At 37.2% G+C, this 22,147-nt stretch overlaps 1 protein-coding gene across 2 annotated transcripts in view; it reads left to right on the top strand.

Annotated features, from left to right (window-relative positions):
- The window catches only part of LOC143246679 (uncharacterized), a 47,446-nt gene that overhangs the window by 14,140 nt on the left and 11,159 nt on the right, over positions 1-22,147 (top strand). For both annotated transcript variants that reach the window (XM_076493756.1, XM_076493755.1), the window contains 6 exons: positions 6,436-6,486; positions 10,641-10,753; positions 14,604-14,671; positions 15,956-16,116; positions 18,537-18,599; positions 19,031-19,375. In XM_076493756.1, coding sequence (XP_076349871.1) covers positions 6,436-6,486; positions 10,641-10,753; positions 14,604-14,671; positions 15,956-16,116; positions 18,537-18,599; positions 19,031-19,375 — 801 coding nt within the window. The remainder of the gene's footprint in view (positions 1-6,435; positions 6,487-10,640; positions 10,754-14,603; positions 14,672-15,955; positions 16,117-18,536; positions 18,600-19,030; positions 19,376-22,147) is intronic.

Raw genomic sequence — 22,147 nt, forward strand, 5'->3', positions numbered from 1 at the left:
CGCCTTAACCACCTGCCCATGTGGGCCCCTACCAAGTGGAGATAATTGATTATTTATTGAAGGTGATACGTTGCACTGATTATTAAAATTACTGATTATACGCCACATTAATCTACGTAACTGTTAAAAGGTGTTGCACATGGAATTGTGCTGAAGATAATGAAGGAGGCGTTACCACGTTTTTTTTTTTTTTTTGGCCCGGTATAGTTAGGTGGGTTAATGCTCGTTATCTGAGGGTCGCGGGTTCGAATTCCCGTCACACCAAACATGCTCGCCCCTTTTAGCCGTGGGGGTGTTATAATGAGATGGACATTTCAACTATTCGTTGGTAAAAGAATAGCCCAAGAGGTGGTGGTGGGTGGTGATGACCAGCTACCTTCCCTCTAGTCTTACACTGCTAAATTAGGGACGGCTAGCGCAGATAGCCCTGGTGTAACTTTGCGCGAAATTCAAAATAAACTAAACCTTTGTTGTTGTTTTTTTCGTAATAGGCATAAGTTAGAATGGTACAGCCAGTAGGAATGTTTCGGTTATTAAAATAAAGCTGCAAAATGGGCTACAACAGGAATCGATTCACGTATTTTAAGACTTTTAAGTTTACCGCCAAAACCACCAGTGTTCAGTAGGAAGGATAGAGTTTGCTTCAAATTGTCTATCTTATTCCTACCAAGTTAAAATGGATATGAGTGTGTAAATCACTTTGTTGTTTGTCTGAATAAAGCTGTTCATCCTTGAATATTGACAAACGTTGGAAACGTGAAGGTTGCAGCTTCTCTTAGTCCCACGCACGTAACAAGGAAGTTTACAGACTCCATGTCTTTCTTTGTTTACGGATATTCGCGATAAACTTGTTGCGTATTTGTTGTTTTGTTGAATTTCTCGTGAAGCTACCCTCGCGCTATCTATTGTCCTTTATTTGAAAGTGATAAACTCAAGAGAAAGGCAGCTGGTTAGAAGCACCAACCGCCAACTTTCGTGCTATTCTTATGTGAGCAAATAATTGGATTGAACCGTCACCCTCAGCACGTCCTCACGGTTTCAAGTACGGTCGCGCTTTCGTTTGTTTGTTTTGTGCTAACAAGCGGAATTGCAGCTAGTTTCATCATAGTAAGAGTTTGAACTTCATCAGGGAAATATCGCTAATTTGTTTTCAATGTAACTCTATCTTTGTAAAGCGATATATAAAAAACAAACACACTGCCTCTCAATGACTCAGCACTAAGCTCGTGAACTTATAACTCTAAAGATCAGGAATTGATATCCGCTCTGAGCACCACGCTGATGGTTCATCGTGTACGTTTGGTTTGGTTTGAATTTCGCGCAAAACTACACCAGGTCTATCTGCGCTAGCCGTCCCTAATTTAGCAGTGTAAGACTAGATGGAAGGAAGTAAGTCATTACCACCCACCGCCAACTCTTGGACTTCCATTTTACCAACGAATAATTGGATTGACCGTAACATTATAACGCCCCCACGACTGAAAGAGAGAGCTTATTTGGGGGTGACAAGGATTCGAACCCGCAATCCTCGTGTAGGTTTGTATTTAGGTACAAAAACTGACTAGAGCTAGTTACTAACATATTCCGTTTCTTGTCTTTAGGTGTAGTGTTAAGAAAATGAAGACGACACATAAAAGATATTATTTTTGCTGAATTTTGCGTGAAGCTATTCGAGGACTATCTGCATCTAGCCTTCCCTTTATTAGAAGTTATAAAGCTAATATAGCTAGTTAACACCAGCAACCGCCAACTTTTGGATAATTCTTTACTAAAAGTGGTGTTTACCGTCATATTATCATTCTTCCTAACATGCTCGTCCTTTTAGCTGTGGTGGCGTTGTAATTTTACAGTCAATCGCACTATTTGTTGGTAAAAAAGTATCTCAAGAGTTGGCGGTGGGTGGTGATGACTAGCTGCCTTCCCTCTAGTCTTACACTGCTAAATTAAGGACGGCTAGCGCAGATAGCCCTCGAGTAGCTTTGCAGAAAAAAATTCAAAGCAAACCGTGCACCTATGACTGATGTGGCGGGTATGTTCAGGAACAGGATTCGAACACGCGGTCCACAGATTGCGAGCCGAACGTTTTAACCACCAGCCAGATTAAGTTCAAGAAAGACATAACGTGTCTTAGAAAAACGATTTTTGTTACTAAATATCTGTTTTTTGGTTCTCGGCAGTAACAAGTATTTTATTGTTTGTTTTTAAGATCAACGCCACAAGATGGGTTAACTGTGCTCCGCCCACCGTTGATTTTTTGGAAAAAAATTACAGCGTTATAAGTCCCCGAACTTCCCGCTGAGCCTCAAAACCTGAAAACTTACATATAACAAATACACTACCTCTCTCTGTTTTTGCATATTTTGAACTACAGACCAGAGAAAAGTCCATAGGACCCTACCACCCACCACCTACGCTAAATGATCGACTGTCACTCATATCCCATGCTTGAAGTGCGGGCAATTTTTTGTGGTAACGCTCGGATTCAAACCCGGTTTGCTCGCTCCGGTTCCAGAACTGTTGTTTCCTTAGTAAAAAAGCTACACAATGGGCTATGTGTGCTGTGACAACCACGGGTGTCGAACTCCGGATTTTAGCATTAAAAGTTCGTAAAGTTATCGCTGCTCCACAGATCCGGATTTCTCACCACAGGAGCAAGCCGTGTCGACAATAGTTATCATTTAGTTTGTTTAGGATATGGGTGATGGCCGTACGTAATTCACTTAAAAGCCCATTTGATATTCAAAGGCACCATTGTCATGCAAGAATTGGTCTCAGATTACCGGGTCTGTAAGGGTTACATCACACGTGTCTCACTTATATCATACAAAATTAGTTAATGAATAAGAACGCACCTGATACGTGACAGAACCTAGAAACGTACGACATTCTTCAAATTAGTGTTATTAGACAACAAAGGTGCGTAATATAAATAAATACCTAAACAGGGTTTCCCATCCTGTGTTAAAATCTAGAAAACATTCAGGAGGTGATACACACTACTAGTTCTTATTGGGTTAAAAGAAAACCAATTTACAACTAGATAATACTTGGCTATACCTTTTGTTCTTGGTTTGTGCACGTGGAATCGTTTGTTTTTTCTCTTTTACGTCATTATGGCTTACGCGGTTTATTCAGTTTTCGTAGGGTCCGGCATAGCCAAGCGTGTTAAGGCGTTTGACTCCTAGTCTGAGTGTCGCGGGTTCGAATCCCGGTCGCACCAAAAATGCCCGCTTTTTCAGCCGTGGGGGCGTTATAATGTGATGGTCAACCACTATTCGTTTGTAAAAGAGTTGGCGGTGTGTGGTGATGACTAGCTGCCTTCCCTCTAGTCTTACACTGCTAAATTAGGGACGGCTAGCGCAGATAGCCCTCGAGTAGCTTTGCGCGAAATTTAAAAAAAAACAACAGTTTTCGTGGAAAATATAATTAAGATTATTTTCCAACTAATTATTTACTTTCAGAATAAATTCAGTAGAATGTTGTAATAGTAAAAGATAAGTCTTTTCACATCCAGTTTCTTATAATTTAGTCCTAAATATTTGTTATAATAATATTCAGATTTGACCCGTCCTCAAAGGCCTGGCATGGCCAGGTGGGTTAAGGCGTTCGACTTCCCGTCGCACCGTATATGCTCGCCCTTTCAGCCATGGTTCAATAGTTGGTTGTTTTCAAATAAGAGCCTGCATTGTACCAATACTACAACCGTACACCGTATTTAACGTAAATAATCTAACGATGTAAAAAAAAGAGTGTTACTTCATTTGTTTGCACGTGACAGGCGTGACAGTGAGGAACGAAAAGTTTTGTTTCAACGTTAACTTACAGCGGCAAGTCTTCGGATTTCCAACGCTAAAATAAGGGATTCGATTCCAGTCGGTAGGCACAGCAGATAGCCCGATGTGGCTTTGTTTTTAGAAACACATACACTCTAGGTTAATATCTTACAAACTTCGAATATTACAGATGTATTTCAGATCTTAAGGGTTCTCAACTCCCTTCCCCTACAGTGGCTCAGCGGAAAATCTGAAGGCTTATGTCACTAAATATCTGTTTCGGTACCCCTGGTGGGTACAGCATGGACAGGCCATTGTGTATATTTGGGCTTAACAACAAACGAGTGGGTTATCAAGTATAACCCGGGCATCACTTGATTTATCGGACTTCTTGTTTTTCAATTCGTTTTTTTTTTTTATCATTAGTTATTTCTTAGTATTCTGAAAGGTCACCTACTTGGTCAAAATTTCCGCGTATACTTAGTATTAATTCATTTAATAATACGAAGTATTTCGTTTAGAAATAAAAATTATTACTATAGTACAGAAAACACATTATTATCTTAGGGCCTGCGTAGAAAATTATGTGGCAGATTTATTAAAAGTCTGGTGTAGCCGTTTTATAATTTTAAATCAGTGACAAAAATTCCAAAAACTTCGTTCAAAGGTCAACCATTCTTTCAAACCCTTCTTCTGTTATGAATTTCTCCAAGATTTATACGAAATAACAACACGAAACAGACGTCTGTTGGTTCGCTCTCGTATCTTAATATTCAACCAGTGTATATATTACCATGGTAACTTCTTTATTCATTCTCGTTAATGTGTTTGGAAGCCCCTAGAGGTCTGGATTTGTTGAGGCAGTCGAATATGTATTGTAGGACGTGGGCGAGAATATATTTGCATGTTCTGCAGGTGGATCGAGATATGTTAGTCCTAGTCGTAAGCCTGCAATAGAAATGAACGTTTTAAGGCTTCCTTATCGCGTTGAATAAATTATAACGATAATTTTGATTGATATCTTAGAGAAAATTACCATTAAAAGGTATTTTGTTATTCACTAGGCAAACTTACTTATAACTAGCTCTGTGTTTATTCACTCTTCCATGATTTCACGGTTCGCTTGATTCCATAATGATAAAAGTCGAATCCCTCACTCAAGAGGACGTACTCCATCTGGTGAAAACGGTACGTATACACTTTTTAACAAAGTGCACAGGGAACCAAAATATGGAATCTATGTTAATCGTTTATAGAAGACCATAGAATATAAAATAATAACGTACAGTGTTATTATAACTTATATTACTACAGTAAGAACAGTGTTATAAGTTTGTCTGGATTGTACATACCATAAGTTAAGAAACATTCAAAGTTTACCCACAAAGAAACTGGTATTTCTATATGTAATTTTTTTTATGTCCTGGCAGCCATTACATTTGTTTCACATTTCAAGTAAACTGTTTTTATCTGTTATTTGTTGTTGATGTTTTAATTTATAGGCTTAACGGTTTGTTTTGAATTTCGCGCAAAGCTACTCGAGGGCTATCTGCGCTAGCCGTCCCTAATTTTGCAGTGTAACACTAAAGGGAAGACAGCTAGTCATCACCACCCACCGTCAACTCTTCCGTTACTCTTTTTACCAACGAACAGTGGGATTGATCATCACATTATAACACCCTCAGGGCTGAAAGGGCGAGCATGTTTGGTGTGACGGGGATTCCAACCCGCGACCCTCTGATTACGAGTCGAGTGCCTTAACCACCTGGCCATACCGGGCGAAGCTCAATGGAATGAAATATTTGGTTTTATTGAATTCAAACTAAATGTGTAGAAAACATTGCAGTAGGTCAGAGGGCGCTTGTCTCGCAATCTGATGTCGGTATATTTTGTAAGTAAAGAAAGCGAAGTCAGTAATTCCTTTGTTGTTAGGAGAGTTGGTGTTTGTCGGGTGGTTGGTCAAGAATGTTGCGTGCAAATCAGTTTCTGTAATTTAGCCTGCATGTAGTTTTTTTCACATATATTTAGTTACATCTAACGCGACGGGTGTAACAAACAATGCACTCTGATGTGCAAGTGAATTATGTGTAGTATAAACATAGTACCGGCGTCAAAAGTCAGTAAGTACATGTGAAACAAGGTCGATGTTCGCGAGTTTGTGTAGATGGTCACTTCAGTTTGCAATTTACTACGTACTGAGCAGGTTTTTAAGGTCATCAGTTCTCTTGCCACTAGGCCAGGTGGTTAGGGCGCTCGACTCGCAATTTGAGGGTCGCAGTTTCGAATCCCCGTCGCACCAAACATACTCGTCCTTTTAGCTGTTGGGACGTTTAGTGTGACAGTGAATCCCGTTTTTGTTGATAAAAAGAATCGCCGAAGAGTTGTCAGTGGGTGGTGATAACTAGCTGCCTTCCCTCTAGTTTTACAGTGCTAAGCCAGGGGCGGCTAGAGCAGATAGCCCTCGTGTAGCTTTGCGCGAAATTGAAAACAAACAAATAGTGCAGTAATATAATAAACAGTGCAATTTAAATTATACTGATGTCGTGTCTAAAACGTATTGGTTAATTCCAATTCGTACGTTTTTTTTTTTTACTTTTCTCAGTATGTTGGAATAAAAGTAACTTTGAAGCAAACTTCTTTAATTAGCTGTATTTGTTCACAGTTGGAGGTGATCTGAATTGGGGCGGTCCCAGAAGCAGCCCAGCAGAAGAAGGTAAGGCTGTTTAGTAACTTTCGTTTTATGCAATTTGAATAAAATATCTAATGAAGAGGGGGGAGGAGGTTTCGAATCCCGGTCGCATCAAACATGCTCGCCCTCCCATCCGTGGGGGCGTTATAATGTGACCGTTAATCCCACTATTCGTTGGTAAAAGAGTAGCCCAAGAGTTGGCGGTGGGTGGTGATGACTAGTTTCCTTCCCTCTAGTCTTACACTGCTAAATTAGGGACGGCTAGCGCAGATAGCCCTCAAGTAGCTTTGCGCGAAATTCAAAAACAAAACAACCTAATGAAGAGGGGGTGGATTTTCGAAGCCATTAAGTCAAAGTTAACACACATTCGATGAAACCCCAGATTTTCCCACTGTGTTCTTATTTTCACATACATGCACAAGTAGATAACTTCATTGAGAAAAATTAAAGCTTTGACTAATTTTTCATTGAAGTAATGATAGTTCAGTGAAATTACTAGCGCAACAACGTTGTCATGGCAACAGATTGAGGTCACAACAGTTTGGCGGGATCACCAGCGCCACGTCACGATCATAACAGTCAATGACGTCACGTTTTGTTTTGTTTTATATGTAAGGTTTAATCCTGTGAAATCGCAAAGGTAAAAAAATCTTCGGATTTTGAAGAGTATCAAATCCATATACACTAATTCCAAACAACCCATGATTTCAGTTTTCGCTAAATATACAAACGCCACCAAGTGATTAAAAAGAAAAACACAAAAAAAACTTCCTTTCTTTGCATATTAACAAAGTTTCGGGTGTACATCTTAATAAAAGCTAGAAATGCACCAAACCCTTTAAATCTCCGTCATCTCTTGGGAAATTAGACACAAAACTTTGACTCTGTATTACGAATTTAATCGAATATAGCGCAATGATTCGCTTTGTAAATGACAAACGCATAAAACTTAAGAAACAAATGATAGACTTCTGGGTAATGTCCAGTGAACTGTCGTAGGTCACTGTGACTTTTGTTCATCGTGCTTATGATTCTGTCATCTAAACTTCCATTTAGACAACGATTATATTTTTATTGCTAAACAAAAGTATCTCGATACGTGCCTTTCAGAAAAATAGAAAGTGGAAAACAAAGTTAAGAAATAGTTCGTCTTCCACACACCCAGGCCTGTTTATAATGATAGTTCATGGTAATCCGAAGAAATACGGTGGAAATACGTATGGAAATATATTTGTTTAGTATTAATAAATAATTAATATTTACCACATTATTAATTAAATGCCACAAGGTATACGAATAAACCAATTAAATCTCCTAAGCAAAGGTATGTAGGAAAGTAAAGATGGAAAAACTGTTTAGGTCTGAACTGAAATATATATATATATAAAAGAAAAATTGGTAAAAAAATTCTTTTCATAACTGTGTAGCAGTCAATTTCTCGCTCCAACCCCCACAGGCTATTATGCATAATTCATGGTATTCAGGGATCATAGCTCTAACTGTGGAGAAGATAATAATGGAAACTAGGTTGAGGTAGCCAGAAATTAACAAAGGGCTAAAAAATAGATACGTTTATTTGTTTGTTTTTTGACTTTCGCGCAAAGCTACACGAGGGCTATCTGCGCTAGCCGTCCCTAATTTAGCAGTGTAAGACTAGAGGGAAGGCAGCTAGTCATCACCACTCACTGCCAACTCTTGGGCTACTCTTTTACCAACGAATAGTGGGATTAACCGTCACACTATAACGCCCCCACGGCTGAAAGAGCATGTTTGGTGCGACGGGGTTTCTAACCTGCGACCCTCAGATTACGAGTTGAACGCCCTAACACATCTGGTCATGCCGGGCCTAGATACGTTTGAGGAACACAGTTTCAGTGATTCGTTTGGTCGCAAAAATGGACTTCTTTCTGTCAGAAAAACGATTTGACGCTGAGTTTTATTCACTTTGATCCAGTTAGTCCAACTTTAAACACTCGAAATCACGTGATCCTCTACCCTCAATCAAAATTCATGTATCCCTGACTCCGACGATTCTTATACACAAAGTATGTGTTAGTCAACAGTTTTCCTGTGGATTTAGAGGAACAATAATCGGAAACGTACCCTACAGATAACCCTAAATGTACCTAATTTCTGATATATATATATATATATATATAATTTTGTTTAACTTACTTTTACCTCGGTTAGAAGTACGGATCAAGAATATGTTAAGCAGATGAAAATGCCTTTATTCATTCAAGTATAATTAATATAAATCAGTCTTCTTCCAACATCTAGGGACACAACGTTAAGTTTATATTTATGATAGTTTACATAGCGCCAGACACTGTAATTCAGCCCCTGTTTGGTCGTCTTGCTCAGAAACAACAGTTTTTGACGTTCTCTGAGCTGCTAACCGCGCAACTTACAAGGAAATGAAATTGAATGACAAGCAGAGAATAAACCGCTTGCTGTGAGTGTTTCCACGGTAACTGTATATAACACGACGAACTGTCCAAAGAGTCCGGCAGGGAGAAATATTTCTACTGCAGGCACATCGCAACACTGGCTCAAATATTTCAAAATATACATCATTTAAAAAGCAAGTTTAACTACGTTAAGTACTGTTTGTTGACAAAAGAGGCCAGCACAATAACTAAAGTTATTGTAATGCCATGAAAAACTTTGCTTTTCAGAAACAGGTTTGTTTATTTTTTTGTGATAAATAGTAGAAATGAAGAGAGAGCCCAGAATGTAAACTGAAAAAAACGAAATATACCAGGTCAACTTCTGGTTGTCCACGTTCATCTGTTTCTACAGTAAAATAAAGTCGAGAACAGTCACAAATAGTTTGTATAACCCTTTCAGCCGTGGGGGCGTTATAGTGTGACGGTCAATCCCACTATTCGTTGGTAAAAGAGTAGCCCCAGAGTTGGCGGTCGGTGATGATGACTAGCTGCCTTCCCTCTAGTCTTACACTGCTAAATTAGGGACGGCTAGCGCAGATAGCCCTCGAGTAGCTTTGTGCGAAATTCAAAAAAAAACAAACAAGTTTGTATAACATACTGCCGTCGACAAGCCTAACTAGGATTTATCGTGTTGCTTTTCCCAGAAAAATGTTATAAAACTACAGGTGTATAGATTGTGACGTTAGTCAAAAGTATCTCTCAGTGATAAATAAATATTATTTAAAAAAACAAACGAAGTCGATCAAAGAAAGAAATGTTAACATAAACAAACATAAAGTTATAGAATCGAACTAATACGCCGGATGATGGTTAATATTGTATTAATATCTAATGGACAATCGGTTTATTGAAGAAATTAACATAAAAAAAAACTGTTCTAGACTTGAATCGAATGTTTAGCTTGAACAGAAAGGATTATAAAAATAAACATCGGAATGCGCTTTGTATGCACTGTTTAAATATTGGGTGATTTCTTCTTTATCTGCTGTTCATCATAAAATAGAGCATTATGTAAGGAGATCGATGGTATTTTTGTGTTAGCCAATTTAATTATTCTATTGCCCCCCTAGTGGCTGAGCGGTATGTCTGCGGACTTACAACGCTAAAATCCGGGATTCGATATCCGTCGTGGGCAGAGCACAGATATCCCATTGTGTAGTTTTGTGTTTAATTCAAAAATAAGAAAAAATAATTATTGTACTTATTTTCTTTGCGCGAGCACATTTGCGAATATAGTTAGCAAGCGTGTAAAACTAGGGTTAGCTGCACGTTAAAAATACGGGGTCATTAGGCCTGTCACTGTACGGTATAAGCCAGATTGATCTTAACAAGGATTTGGTTGGCTCGTTCTTTGTCTGGAAAAAATGCCCTCCTCATTTCTTCGGACAAGGGAAGACCACGAGATACTGAGTTTTTGTGCCTAAATTATAAGTTCTCGTTTCCCGCGGAAAACAGACATGATTGAGTGTCTTTGTCGAAATCAAACGTAGTTCTTAGTGTTGGAACAGTAACATCAGGAATACTGAATTTTTTATTTTACTTTTTGTCTGAGTGAAATGTGCTTCCTTCTTTTGAACAAAATAAAGGTGTGAGTTGCGAGTTTTTTTGCCTAAATTCATTTCAACTTCTCTGAGTTCCTCGTTAGGCCTAGTAGTCTCCCCTTATCAGACCGTGTAAGACCGTCCTGATTATAACTTGAAATAAAAGTGTTCGAACTGCTTACTCTAGGAAGCTGGGCAGTTGAAGGAGAATTCAGAGTTACCAACCGTGACTACACAATGGACATGAATGATCACACCAGTGTCGCCTTCCTGCGGATGGCAGCGGAAGTGACCAAGTCGGTAAGGGAGTTTTTAACTTCTTGTTACTGTGTGAAATAAATACAATCTATTCAGAATCAACTCGTTTTAGTTACACTTACTGTCGCCCCCCGCTAGTACAGCGATAAGTCTACGGATTTACAACGCTAAAATCAGGGGTTCGATTCCCCTCGGTTGGCTCAGCAGATAGCCCAATGTGGCTTTGCTAAAAACACACACACACTTACTGCATCTGAAATATTGTAGATATACATAAAGTACAAATTTATATAAGTGGTCCATTAGAAGAGATATTTTGTTTTATATATATTACACACGTGCAGGGCACACTTCAGTATTTAAAGTGGTGTTGCACTTGGTATCAAATAATAGTTTATGGCTGGTTTGTCACTGAACGTGTAAAAGGTTATTACAGCTTTTAACACTACTACTCTTAAATTAATATTTTCAGAGGAAGAGATAAACATTAGTATTGCCAACAATCGGGATAGAATGATACGTGTTTTTATTAAATTAATGTTTTCAGAGGAAGAGATAAATACTAGTATATCCAATAATCGGGGTAGAATGACGTGTGTTTTTATTAAATTAATGTTTTCAGAGGAAGAGATAAACATTAGTATATCCAATAATCGGGGTAGAATGACGTGTGTTTTTATTAAATTAAAGTTTTGAGAGGAAGAGATAAACATTAGTATATCCTATAATCGGAGTAGAATGATACGTGTTTTTATTAAATTAATGTTTTCAGAGGAAGAGATAAACATTAGTATAGCCAATAATCGGGGTAGAATGATACGTGTTTTTATTAAATTAATGTTTTCAGAGGAAGAGATAAACATTAGTATAGCCAATAATCGGGGTAGAATGACGTGTGTTTTGATTAAATTAATGTTTTCAGAGGAAGAGATAAACATTAGTATAGCCAATAATCGGGGTAGAATGACGTGTGTTTTGATTAAATTAATGTTTTCAGAGGAAGAGATAAACATTAGTATATCCAATAATCGGGGTAGAATGACGTGTGTTTTTATTAAATTAATGTTTTGAGAGGAAGAGATAAACATTAGTGTAGCCAATAATCGGGGTAGAATGATACGTGTTTTTATTAAATTAATGTTTTCAGAGGAAGAGATAAACATTAGTATATCCTATAATCGGAGTAGAATGATACGTGTTTTTATTAAATTAATGTTTTCAGAGGAAGAGATAAACATTAGTATAGCCAATAATCGGGGTAGAATGATACGTGTTTTTATTAAATTAATGTTTTCAGAGGAAGAGATAAACATTAGTATATCCAATAATCGGGGTAGAATGACGTGTGTTTTGATTAAATTAATGTTTTCAGAGAAAGAGATAAACATTAGTATAGCCAATAATCGGGGTAGAATGACGTGTGTTTTTATTAAATTAATGTTTTCAGAGGAAGAGATAAACATTAGTATAGCCAATAATCGGAGTAGAATGACGTGTGTTTTGATTAAATTAATGTTTTCAGAGGAAGAGATAAACATTAGTATAGCCAATAATCGGGGTAGAATGACGTGTGTTTTTATTAAATTAATATTTTCAGAGGAAGAGATAAACATTAGTATATCCTATAATCGGAGTAGAATGACGTGTGTTTTTATTAAATTAATGTTTTCAAAGGAAGAGATAAACATTAGTATAGCCAATAATCGGGGTAGAATGACGTGTGTTTTTATTAAATTAATATTTTCAGAGGAAGAGATAAACATTAGTATATCCTATAATCGGAGTAGAATGATGTGTGTTTTTATTAAATTAATGTTTTCAGAGGAAGAGATAAACATTAGTATAGCCAATAATCGGGGTAGAATGACGTGTGTTTTTATTAAATTAATGTTTTCAGAGGAAGAGATAAACATTAGTATATCCTATAATCGGAGTAGAATGACGTGTGTTTTATTAAATTAATGTTTTCAGAGGAAGAGATAAACATTAGTATAGCCAATAATCGGAGTAGAATCACACGTGTTTTTATTAAATTAATATTTTCAGAGGAAGAGATAAACATTAGTATAACCAATAATCGGGGTAGAATGACGTGTGTTTTTATTAAATTAATGTTTTCAGAGGAAGAGATAAACATTAGTATAACCAATAATCGGGGTAGAATGACGTGTGTTTTTATTAAATTAATGTTTTCAGAGGAAGAGATAAACATTAGTATAGCCAATAATCGGGGTAGAATGACGTGTGTTTTTATTAAATTAATATTTTCAGAGGAAGAGATAAACATTAGTATAGCCAATAATCGGGGTAGAATGACGTGTGTTTTTATTAAATTAATGTTTTCAGAGGAAGAGATAAACATTAGTATATCCAATAATCGGAGTAGAATGATACATGTTTTTATTAAATTAATGTTTTCACAGGAAGAGATAAACATTAGTATATCCTATAATCGGAGTAGAATGATACGTGTTTTTATTAAATTAATGTTTTCAGAGGAAGAGATAAACATTAGTATAGCCAATAATCGGGGTAGAATGACGTGTGTTTTTATTAAATTAATATTTTCAGAGGAAGAGATAAACATTAGTATAGCCAATAATCGGGGTAGAATGACGTGTGTTTTTATTAAATTAATGTTTTCAGAGGAAGAGATAAACATTAGTATATCCAATAATCGGAGTAGAATGACGTGTGTTTTTATTAAATTAATATTTTTCTTTTTTGCTACAAATGCCCACTTTGCTCGTATGGTTTTTCTTTATGTGTGTTTACATTGTTCATAGATCATGCGTTGTTTTATTTATACATTGTTAACGTTTGTTAATTGTTAAAATAGTTTTCTCTTATTCTTCACATGCATTGTTATCTCCTGATTCAAGATTTGGGGGGGGGGGGATTTGCTGGGCGTCCGCTTTGTTCAAGAGGCTCAAAATACACATCTCTGTGGATGATAAAGAGGCATAGCGACCATCGTAGGGTGTTGTTACCCCATGAATATGAATGCACATGATTGTAACTCGCAGGGTTACATCCTTGGAACTGGGTGCTGTACTAGGCACCCATTCAAGTGGACTTGAGATGTTGGTGCCCAGGGGCTGTACTAAGACCCATTCCAATAGGCCTGTGATGTTTGTGCCCAGTAACTGTTCTAGGCACCCACTTTAAGTAGACTTGAGAAAGAACTGCTTTTTAAAAGACAAGATTTATTGAGTTTTGTAAACACATTCACTGGTCAATACTTTAACAAAGTTAACTTAGTCCTAAGAGGTGGTTAGAATGCATGTCTGAGGTCGGTTTGTTTAAGAAACTTTCCTCAATAATTTATTTGTACGTTTTCACGTGTTGATTGTTAGAAAATAACTCACTGACATTAGAGTGTACATTGTAACGTGTACATTGTAAGAAAATAACTCGCTAACGTTACTGCGCGTACATTGTAATCTTTTCATTATTAGAAAATAACTCGCTAACGTTACTGCGCGTACATTGTAACCTTTTCATTGTTAGAAAATAACTCGTCTAACATTAGTGCGCGCGCATTTTAACGTGGTCATTGTTTGTAGAGGTTAGGATGTGCACCACATCTTGCTTGTGTGTGTATCTGTGTGTTAGAACTAATGTTTTCGACACCTACTCTATAACTATTGCACACAAATCATTTCTTAAGCATCACGTTGTCGTACAAGAAATTAAAGAAACTCTAACACTGAAGATCACTGAATGACTCGCCTCTGGTTTCTGTAAGTCAAAACTTGAATATCATGTGTGTGTTTTCTTCTTCTTTTCGTATCAAAACTCATTTCACTCGCTTCCTTTGTAGTCTTTATTAGAACAACGTTACGTTTAGCCTTAATAACAAGTTGTACCTTTGTTTGTTATTTTCTTATAGATGGACGAGCTGTTTGTCATGAGCTCTCTGGTACGAGATTACAATGGAACGGAGATTATAGGATTCAGGTTTCGTCTGCCATTCTTATTATTGGAATAATTCTTATCAACAGTACTACTTTTTAATTATCCCATTGGTCGCTGATGCGAATATTAATAATATAGAACTAGTAATCAAATATATTTGTTGGATAACAAATTATAAGGATTGGTATTTTTAAAAGTTTCGTGCATTGTTTTCAAAAATCGTGTTTTTCATTGCAACTTGAAATATTACAGACACTGCTTTATTTATCTCTACAGTAAGGGAAGTGTTATAGTAAACTGTAGCATTGCTTTATTTATCTTTACAGTAAGGGAAGTGTTATAGTAAACTGTAGCATTGCTTTATTTATCTTTAAAGTAAGGGAAGTGTTATAGTAAACTGTAGCATTGCTTTATTTATCTTTACAGTAAGGGAAGTGTTATAGTAAACTGTAGCATTGCTTTATTTATCTTTACAGTAAGGGAAGTGTTATAGTAAACTGTAGCATTGCTTTATTTATCTCTACAGTAAGGGAAGTGTTATAGTAAACTGTAGCATTGCTTTATTTATCTTTACAGTAAGGGAAGTGTTATAGTAAACTGTAGCATTGCTTTATTTATCTTTAAAGTAAGGGAAGTGTTATAGTAAACTGTAGCATTGCTTTATTTATCTTTACAGTAAGGGAAGTGTTATAGTAAACTGTAGCATTGCTTTATTTATCTTTACAGTAAGGGAAGTGTTATAGTAAACTGTAGCATTGCTTTATTTATCTCTACAGTAAGGGAAGTGTTATAGTAAACTGTAGCATTGCTTTATTTATCTTTACAGTAAGGAAAGTGTTATAGTAAACTGTAGCATTGCTTTATTTATCTTTACAGTAAGGGAAGTGTTATAGTAAACTGTAGCATTGCTTTATTTATCTTTACAGTAAGGGAAGTGTTATAGTAAACTGTGGCATTGCTTTATTTATCTTTACAGTAAGGGAAGTGTTATAGTAAACTGTAGCATTGCTTTATTTATCTTTACAGTAAGGGAAGTGTTATAGTAATCTGTAGCATTGCTTTATTTATCTTTACAGTAAGGGAAGTGTTATAGTAAACTGTAGCGTTGCTTTATTTATCTTTACAGTAAGGGAACTGTTATAGTAAACTGTAGCATTGCTTTATTTATCTTTACAGTAAGGGAAGTGTTATAGTAAACTGTAGCATTGCTTTATTTATCTTTACAGTAAGGGAAGTGTTATAGTAATCTGTAGCATTGCTTTATTTATCTTTACAGTAAGGGAAGTGTTATAGTAATCTGTAGCATTGCTTTATTTATCTTTACAGTAAGGGAAGTGTTATAGTAAACTGCAGAATATTTTTGAACCATCCTTTCATCAAAGCAGCTGAACAAGTTGGTTTGACCTTTGTGCAAACATTAGAACAAGGCCACGGAATGTTACCGACAGGGTCATTGCATGTGGACATTACGTCCATTAGATTTGCTGGTAGGTGACTCTTTTTCTTTAAATTTAATTTGTTGTTGTTGACGCAAATTTTAACGTTAGTACTCAAATAGTAAGAAGGGAGGCGTGTGGCTCAGAAATCTGTTGATATTTAAATTATAACGAAGTGTGGCGCCATCCTTTAGCTACGAATCTCTTCACAATAGGCAGATACTGATGATCTGTTGTCCTTCTCTGTGTTCGGAGTTCTTTCTGAATTATGATTTGTTTGATACTCAAATGTCCCTTATTGAATGGTTTAGCCACTAGATGCCGTTATACCAGTCCTAATAATGAAATGTTGTAGACACTCGTGGATGGTAAGAATGGGTAAAGAATTGGACAGCAGTAAAAATGATTTATAGTTTTAAAGTTGTTTTACAGGTATCAGATTTACTTAAAAGTTTAAAATCGTGGTTTCCAAATGTTTTCACGGATGACACTAACCGTACTTACCTCGATTTGTGCGACACTCATTACAAAACTATATAAAATATGTATAAAACTACATGCAATAGTTTTGTTTTGTTGGTTTTTATTTATTCTTCGTTTAGTAAAACTCTTGCGACGTGCAGGTTGGAAACGGCAAATTTAAGAAGTAACTTTGAAAGAGAGACTGGGATAACTACACGTTTCACAACTGGCTTGTGACCAGTGTTCGGTATTTTTCATGTCTCCTCACAAAGGTGGCGTAAGTGTAAGATCCGCGAACAAGTATTCATTGTGTGTGTCAAGGAAAAATGTCTTTCTGATGTAGATTTTAACATGGTTCCTGGTTCCATCATCCAGGTTAGGGCGTTGGTTTGTTTGTTTGTTTGTTTTGAATTTCGCACAAACCTACTCGAGGGCTATCTGTGCTAGCCGTCCCTAACTTTGCAGTGTAAGACTAGAAGGAAGGCAGCTAGTCATCACCACCCACCGCCAACTCTTGGGCTACTCTTTTACCAACGAATAGTGGGATTGACTGTCACTATATAACACCCACACGGCTGAAAGGGCGAGCATATTTGGCACGACGGGGATGCGAACCCGCGACCCTCAGTTTACGAGTCGCACGTCTTAACACGCTTGGCCATGCCGGGTTGGACTCGCAATCTGAGTGTTGCGGGTTTAAATCCCCGTCGCACCAAATATGCTTGCTACTTCAGCCGTGGGGGCGTTATACAGTTGCGGTCAATCCCACTATTTGTTGGTAAAAGAGTAGCCCAAGAGTTGACGGTGGGTGGTGATGATAAACTGTCTTCCCTCTAGTCTTAAACTGCTAAATTAGGGACGGCTAGCCCTCGTGTACCTTTGCGCGAAATTCAAAATCAAACAAACCATTTCTTGTTTGGACATACTGTCATTAAACCCTTCTTCCGCGTAGCTTCTGACGTATATGGAAACGCCAGGATATCAATATTTTATTATTAATAAAGATCGTTCGAAGATAGGATATTATTTAATACGACTTAAGTACCAGCTATCAGCACGTGTGTTTTGAATAACATTGTTAGGCTTAACACTACTTGTATTACTTCTAAGTTATCGTTCATATTGTTTAATAATTATGACGTAACACTGCCATTCATAGTCGTTTTATGTTATAATTTTACGTAATTCTGAGAATAATAGCTTGTCATCTATGTATGAAAAATAACAGATTCTAAATACTATATATTTTAATAACACAATTAAAACATTACGTACGAACGTTATGCGGTATAAAGTTATTAGCATTTGTTAGTTCACAGATCCCATAATTCAAAACTTACAACTTGTTAAAAATATTTAGATTTTTACATACTTACAATCAAAACGAAGAAAGACATCTGATTCATTAATCACCGTCCCCTAATGGCACGGCGGTATGTCAGCGGACTCGTACCTTTTAAAAACCGGGTTTCGATACCCGTGGTTAGCAAATCACAGATAGCTAATTGTGTAGTTTTGTGATTAACTGAAATAAACATGGCTCATCATGGCGAGGTGGTTAGGGTGCTCGACTCGTATTCCGAGGGTCGCGGGTTCGAACCCCGGTCGTACCAAACATGCTTGCCCTTTCAGCCGTGTGGGCGTTATAAAGTTATGATCAATCCCATTATTCTTTAATAAAAGAGTAGCCTGAAATGTGGCGGTGGGTGGTAATAAGTAGCTGCCTTTCCTCTAGTCTTACACTGCTAAATTAGGGACGGCTAACGCGGATAGCCCTTGTGTAGCTTTGCACGAAATTCTCAAACAAACATTAATCACCCCTGACGACAGGTATTTCGGTTTAAGACCACTACAGTATTTTCCACGTTGCCCGTTAGTCCAGCAAGCTATCGTTTAAAAAGCATACCCATGAATATCTTAAAATGTTCTTATGTGCTTGTGTATGTTCTGATATATTAAAATTCACTGTTTTTTTCCTTATCCTCACATTCACTTTCCATTCTCGTTAGGGCTACATGGGATAACAGCGCCACCTGTGGACCTGAAACCAATAACACTACCTCCAACAGATGGTAAATTAATATTTCGTATAGTAATTTCGTAAAATGAAAAATTGTCAAATGTTTTATCTAAATGTTGTGTATTTATTATTTATCATTATTAATTATTTATATTACCCGAGGCTGACATTATTAACAACGGGTAAGTTTCTTGTCTAACACCAGCTCAGAATTAAATTTGTAGACATGATTTTGTTAAAAATAATCAAGCTGTTGCTTCGTTAACGTTTCTTGCCAATGAATGTTGGTTGTTATACATTGATTGGAATTAACTATTTATTGTCCTTAAGTCCATCTATTATATTCTACATTTTTTAGACCACTGATGCTCGTGGGCGCTTTGAGTAGTGCGCTGCACGTGAAATTTATGCACGGGAAGTTGTTGAAATGAAGTTTTATTTTTAACGACACTTTCCGTGTTACTGATTTTTTTGGACTTTCAGCTGCTTGGTCACCATGGGGCCAGTGGTCTTCATGTAAGGACTTAGGGGGAAAGTGTGACCCCAACAGAATCCACAGCCGTTCCCGAGATTGTAGGACTGACTTTGGTCGAGGAATGCGGTTGCATAGCAACGAGCCGTGCAAGCGACAAGGTAGCTACGAGATTGAGATATTAGATTGTGTGTGTTTTCCAACCCAAACGTCCAGTTCTTCCTCAACTATGACCCCAACAAGACCATCTTTAGTCTCGTCCAAAAGTGTGCCTGAATCCACAAATGTGACAGACGAAGCTGAGCTGTGGACAGTACGAAGTGAGGCTGCTAGTAATGGAACAGCAGAGCCATCTGGTAAGAAGAAATTTATGTTTTTTCTCCTTGTATGGGAGAAAAACATTACATATGAGTTTCATCGTTTAAACAATACAAAAATAATTTGGTTAATTAGGATAGTCTCTCATTCGTGCAAAAAGTAAAAACTTATACCTAGGAGTTTATCTCACACAAAACATGAAGTTGGAAAGACGACAGGTTACCTCTAGAATGGAGTTGTTAACTGTTAATCCACGAAACTTCCTCTGTTACAGAGAGCTGTTAACTGTTAATCCACGAAACTTCCTCTGTTACAGAGAGTTGTTAACCTTCATCCACGAAACTTCTTCTGTTACAGAGAGTTGTTAACTGTTAATCCACGAAACTTCCTCTGTTACAGAGAGTTGTTAACCTTCATCCACGAAACTTCTTCTGTTACAGAGAGTTGTTAACTGTTAATCCACGAAACTTCTTCTGTTACAGAGAGTTGTTAACTGTTAATCCACGAAACTTCTTCTGTTACAGAGAGTTGTTAACTCTTAATCCACGAAACTTCCTCTGTTACAGAGAGTTGTTAACTGTTAATCCACGAAACTTCCTCTGTTACAGAGAGTTGTTAACTGTTAATCCACGAAACTTCCTCTGTTACAGAGAGCTGTTAACTGTTAATCCACGAAACTTCCTCTGTTACAGAGAGTTGTTAACTGTTAATCCACGAAACTTCTTCTGTTACAGAGAGTTGTTAACCTTCATCCACGAAACTTCTTCTGTTACAGAGAGTTGTTAACTCTTAATCCACGAAACTTCTTCTGTTACAGAGAGTTGTTAACCTTCATCCACGAAACTTCTTCTGTTACAGAGAGTTGTTAACTCTTAATCCACGAAACTTCTTCTGTTACAGAGAGTTGTTAACCTTCATCCACGAAACTTCTTCTGTTACAGAGAGTTGTTAACTGTTAATCCACGAAACTTCCTCTGTTACAGAGAGTTGTTAACCGTTCATCCACGAAACTTCCTCTGTTACAGAGAGTTGTTAACCGTTCATCCACGAAACTTCCTCTGTTACAGAGAGTTGTTAACTGTTAATCCACGAAACTTCCTCTGTTACAGAGTTGTTAACCGTTCATCCACGAAACTTCCTCTGTAACAAAGAGTTGTTAACCGTTCATCCACGAAACTTCCTCTGTTACAGAGAATTGTTAACCGTTCATCCACGAATCTTCCTCTGTAACAAAGAGTTGTAAACCGTTCATCCACGAAACTTCCTCTGTAACAAAGAGTTGTTAACCGTTCATCCACGAAACTTCCTCTGTAACAAAGAGTTGTTAACCGTTCATCCACGAAACTTCCTCTGTAACAAAGAGTTGTTAACTGTTAATCCACGAAACTTCCTCTGTTACAGAGAGTTGTTAACCGTTCATCCACGAAACTTCTTCTGTAACAAAGAGTTGTTAACCGTTCATCCACGAAACTTCCTCTGTAACAAAGAGTTGTTAACCGTTCATCCACGAAACTTCCTCTGTTACAAAGAGTTGTTAACCGTTCATCCACGAAACTTCCTCTGTTACAGAGAGTTGTTAACCGTTCATCCACGAAACTTCCTGTTACAAAGAGTTGTTAACCGTTCATCCACGAAACTTCCTCTGTTACAGAGAGTTGTTAACCGTTCATCCACGAAACTTCCTGTTACAAAGAGTTGTTAACCGTTCATCCACGAAACTTCCTCTGTTACAAAGAGTTGTTAACCGTTCATCCACGAAACTTCCTCTGTAACAAAGAGTTGTTAACCGTTCATCCACGAAACTTCCTCTGTTACAGAGAGTTATTAACTGTTCATCCACGAAACTTCCTCTGTTACAAAGAGTTGTTAACTGTTAATCCACGAAACTTCCTCTGTTACAGAGAGTTATTAACTGTTCATCCACGAAACTTCCTCTGTTACAAAGAGTTGTTAACCGTTCATCCACGAAACTTCCTCTGTAACAAAGAGTTGTTAACCGTTCATCCACGAAACTTCCTCTGTTACAAAGAGTTGTTAACCGTTCATCCACGAAACTTCCTCTGTTACAAAGAGTTGTTAACCGTTCATCCACGAAACTTCCTCTGTTACAGAGAGTTATTAACTGTTCATCCACGAAACTTCCTCTGTTACAAAGAGTTGTTAACTGTTAATCCACGAAACCTCCTCTGTTACAGAGAGTTATTAACTGTTCATCCACGAAACTTCCTCTGTTACAAAGAGTTGTTAACCGTTCATCCACGAAACTTCCTCTGTTACAAAGAGTTGTTAACCGTTCATCCACGAAACTTCCTCTGTTACAAAGAGTTGTTAACCGTTCATCCACGAAACTTCCTCTGTAACAAAGAGTTGTTAACCGTTCATCCACTAAAGTTCCTCTACAAATCTGGAGGTATGAAACAGTCATTCATAAAGCCTTTCGTATGTAAAGAAGACAAAATTGAAATACAATTTGTGTATTATTATCAATATTATTTTATACAAACGGAGACAACCAACCACATTGTGAGGAAAGGGGAAGACGAACAAATTTTAGTGGAATGTACATTTTATCGTGAGAAAATTAACTGCATAAGAAAATACGTATTGACAGTTTGCAGTGTGATTGGTTCTTATTCAACCAATTATGAAACGCCACAGTAGCATAAAGCCTATTAAAGTAGAAACAGTAATATTAAGACCAGTGATAGCAGTATCAGTAGTGGCTTCACTGTTTCGACCGGTAAAGTACACTCTATTAAAAAAAACATTGCAGAAACCTTCCATACTTTGGTGGAAACTGTATTTAAAAC

Source organism: Tachypleus tridentatus, chromosome 3 (genome assembly GCF_004210375.1).
Source record: "Tachypleus tridentatus isolate NWPU-2018 chromosome 3, ASM421037v1, whole genome shotgun sequence".
NCBI classification, from domain to species: Eukaryota; Metazoa; Arthropoda; class Merostomata; order Xiphosura; family Limulidae; genus Tachypleus; species Tachypleus tridentatus.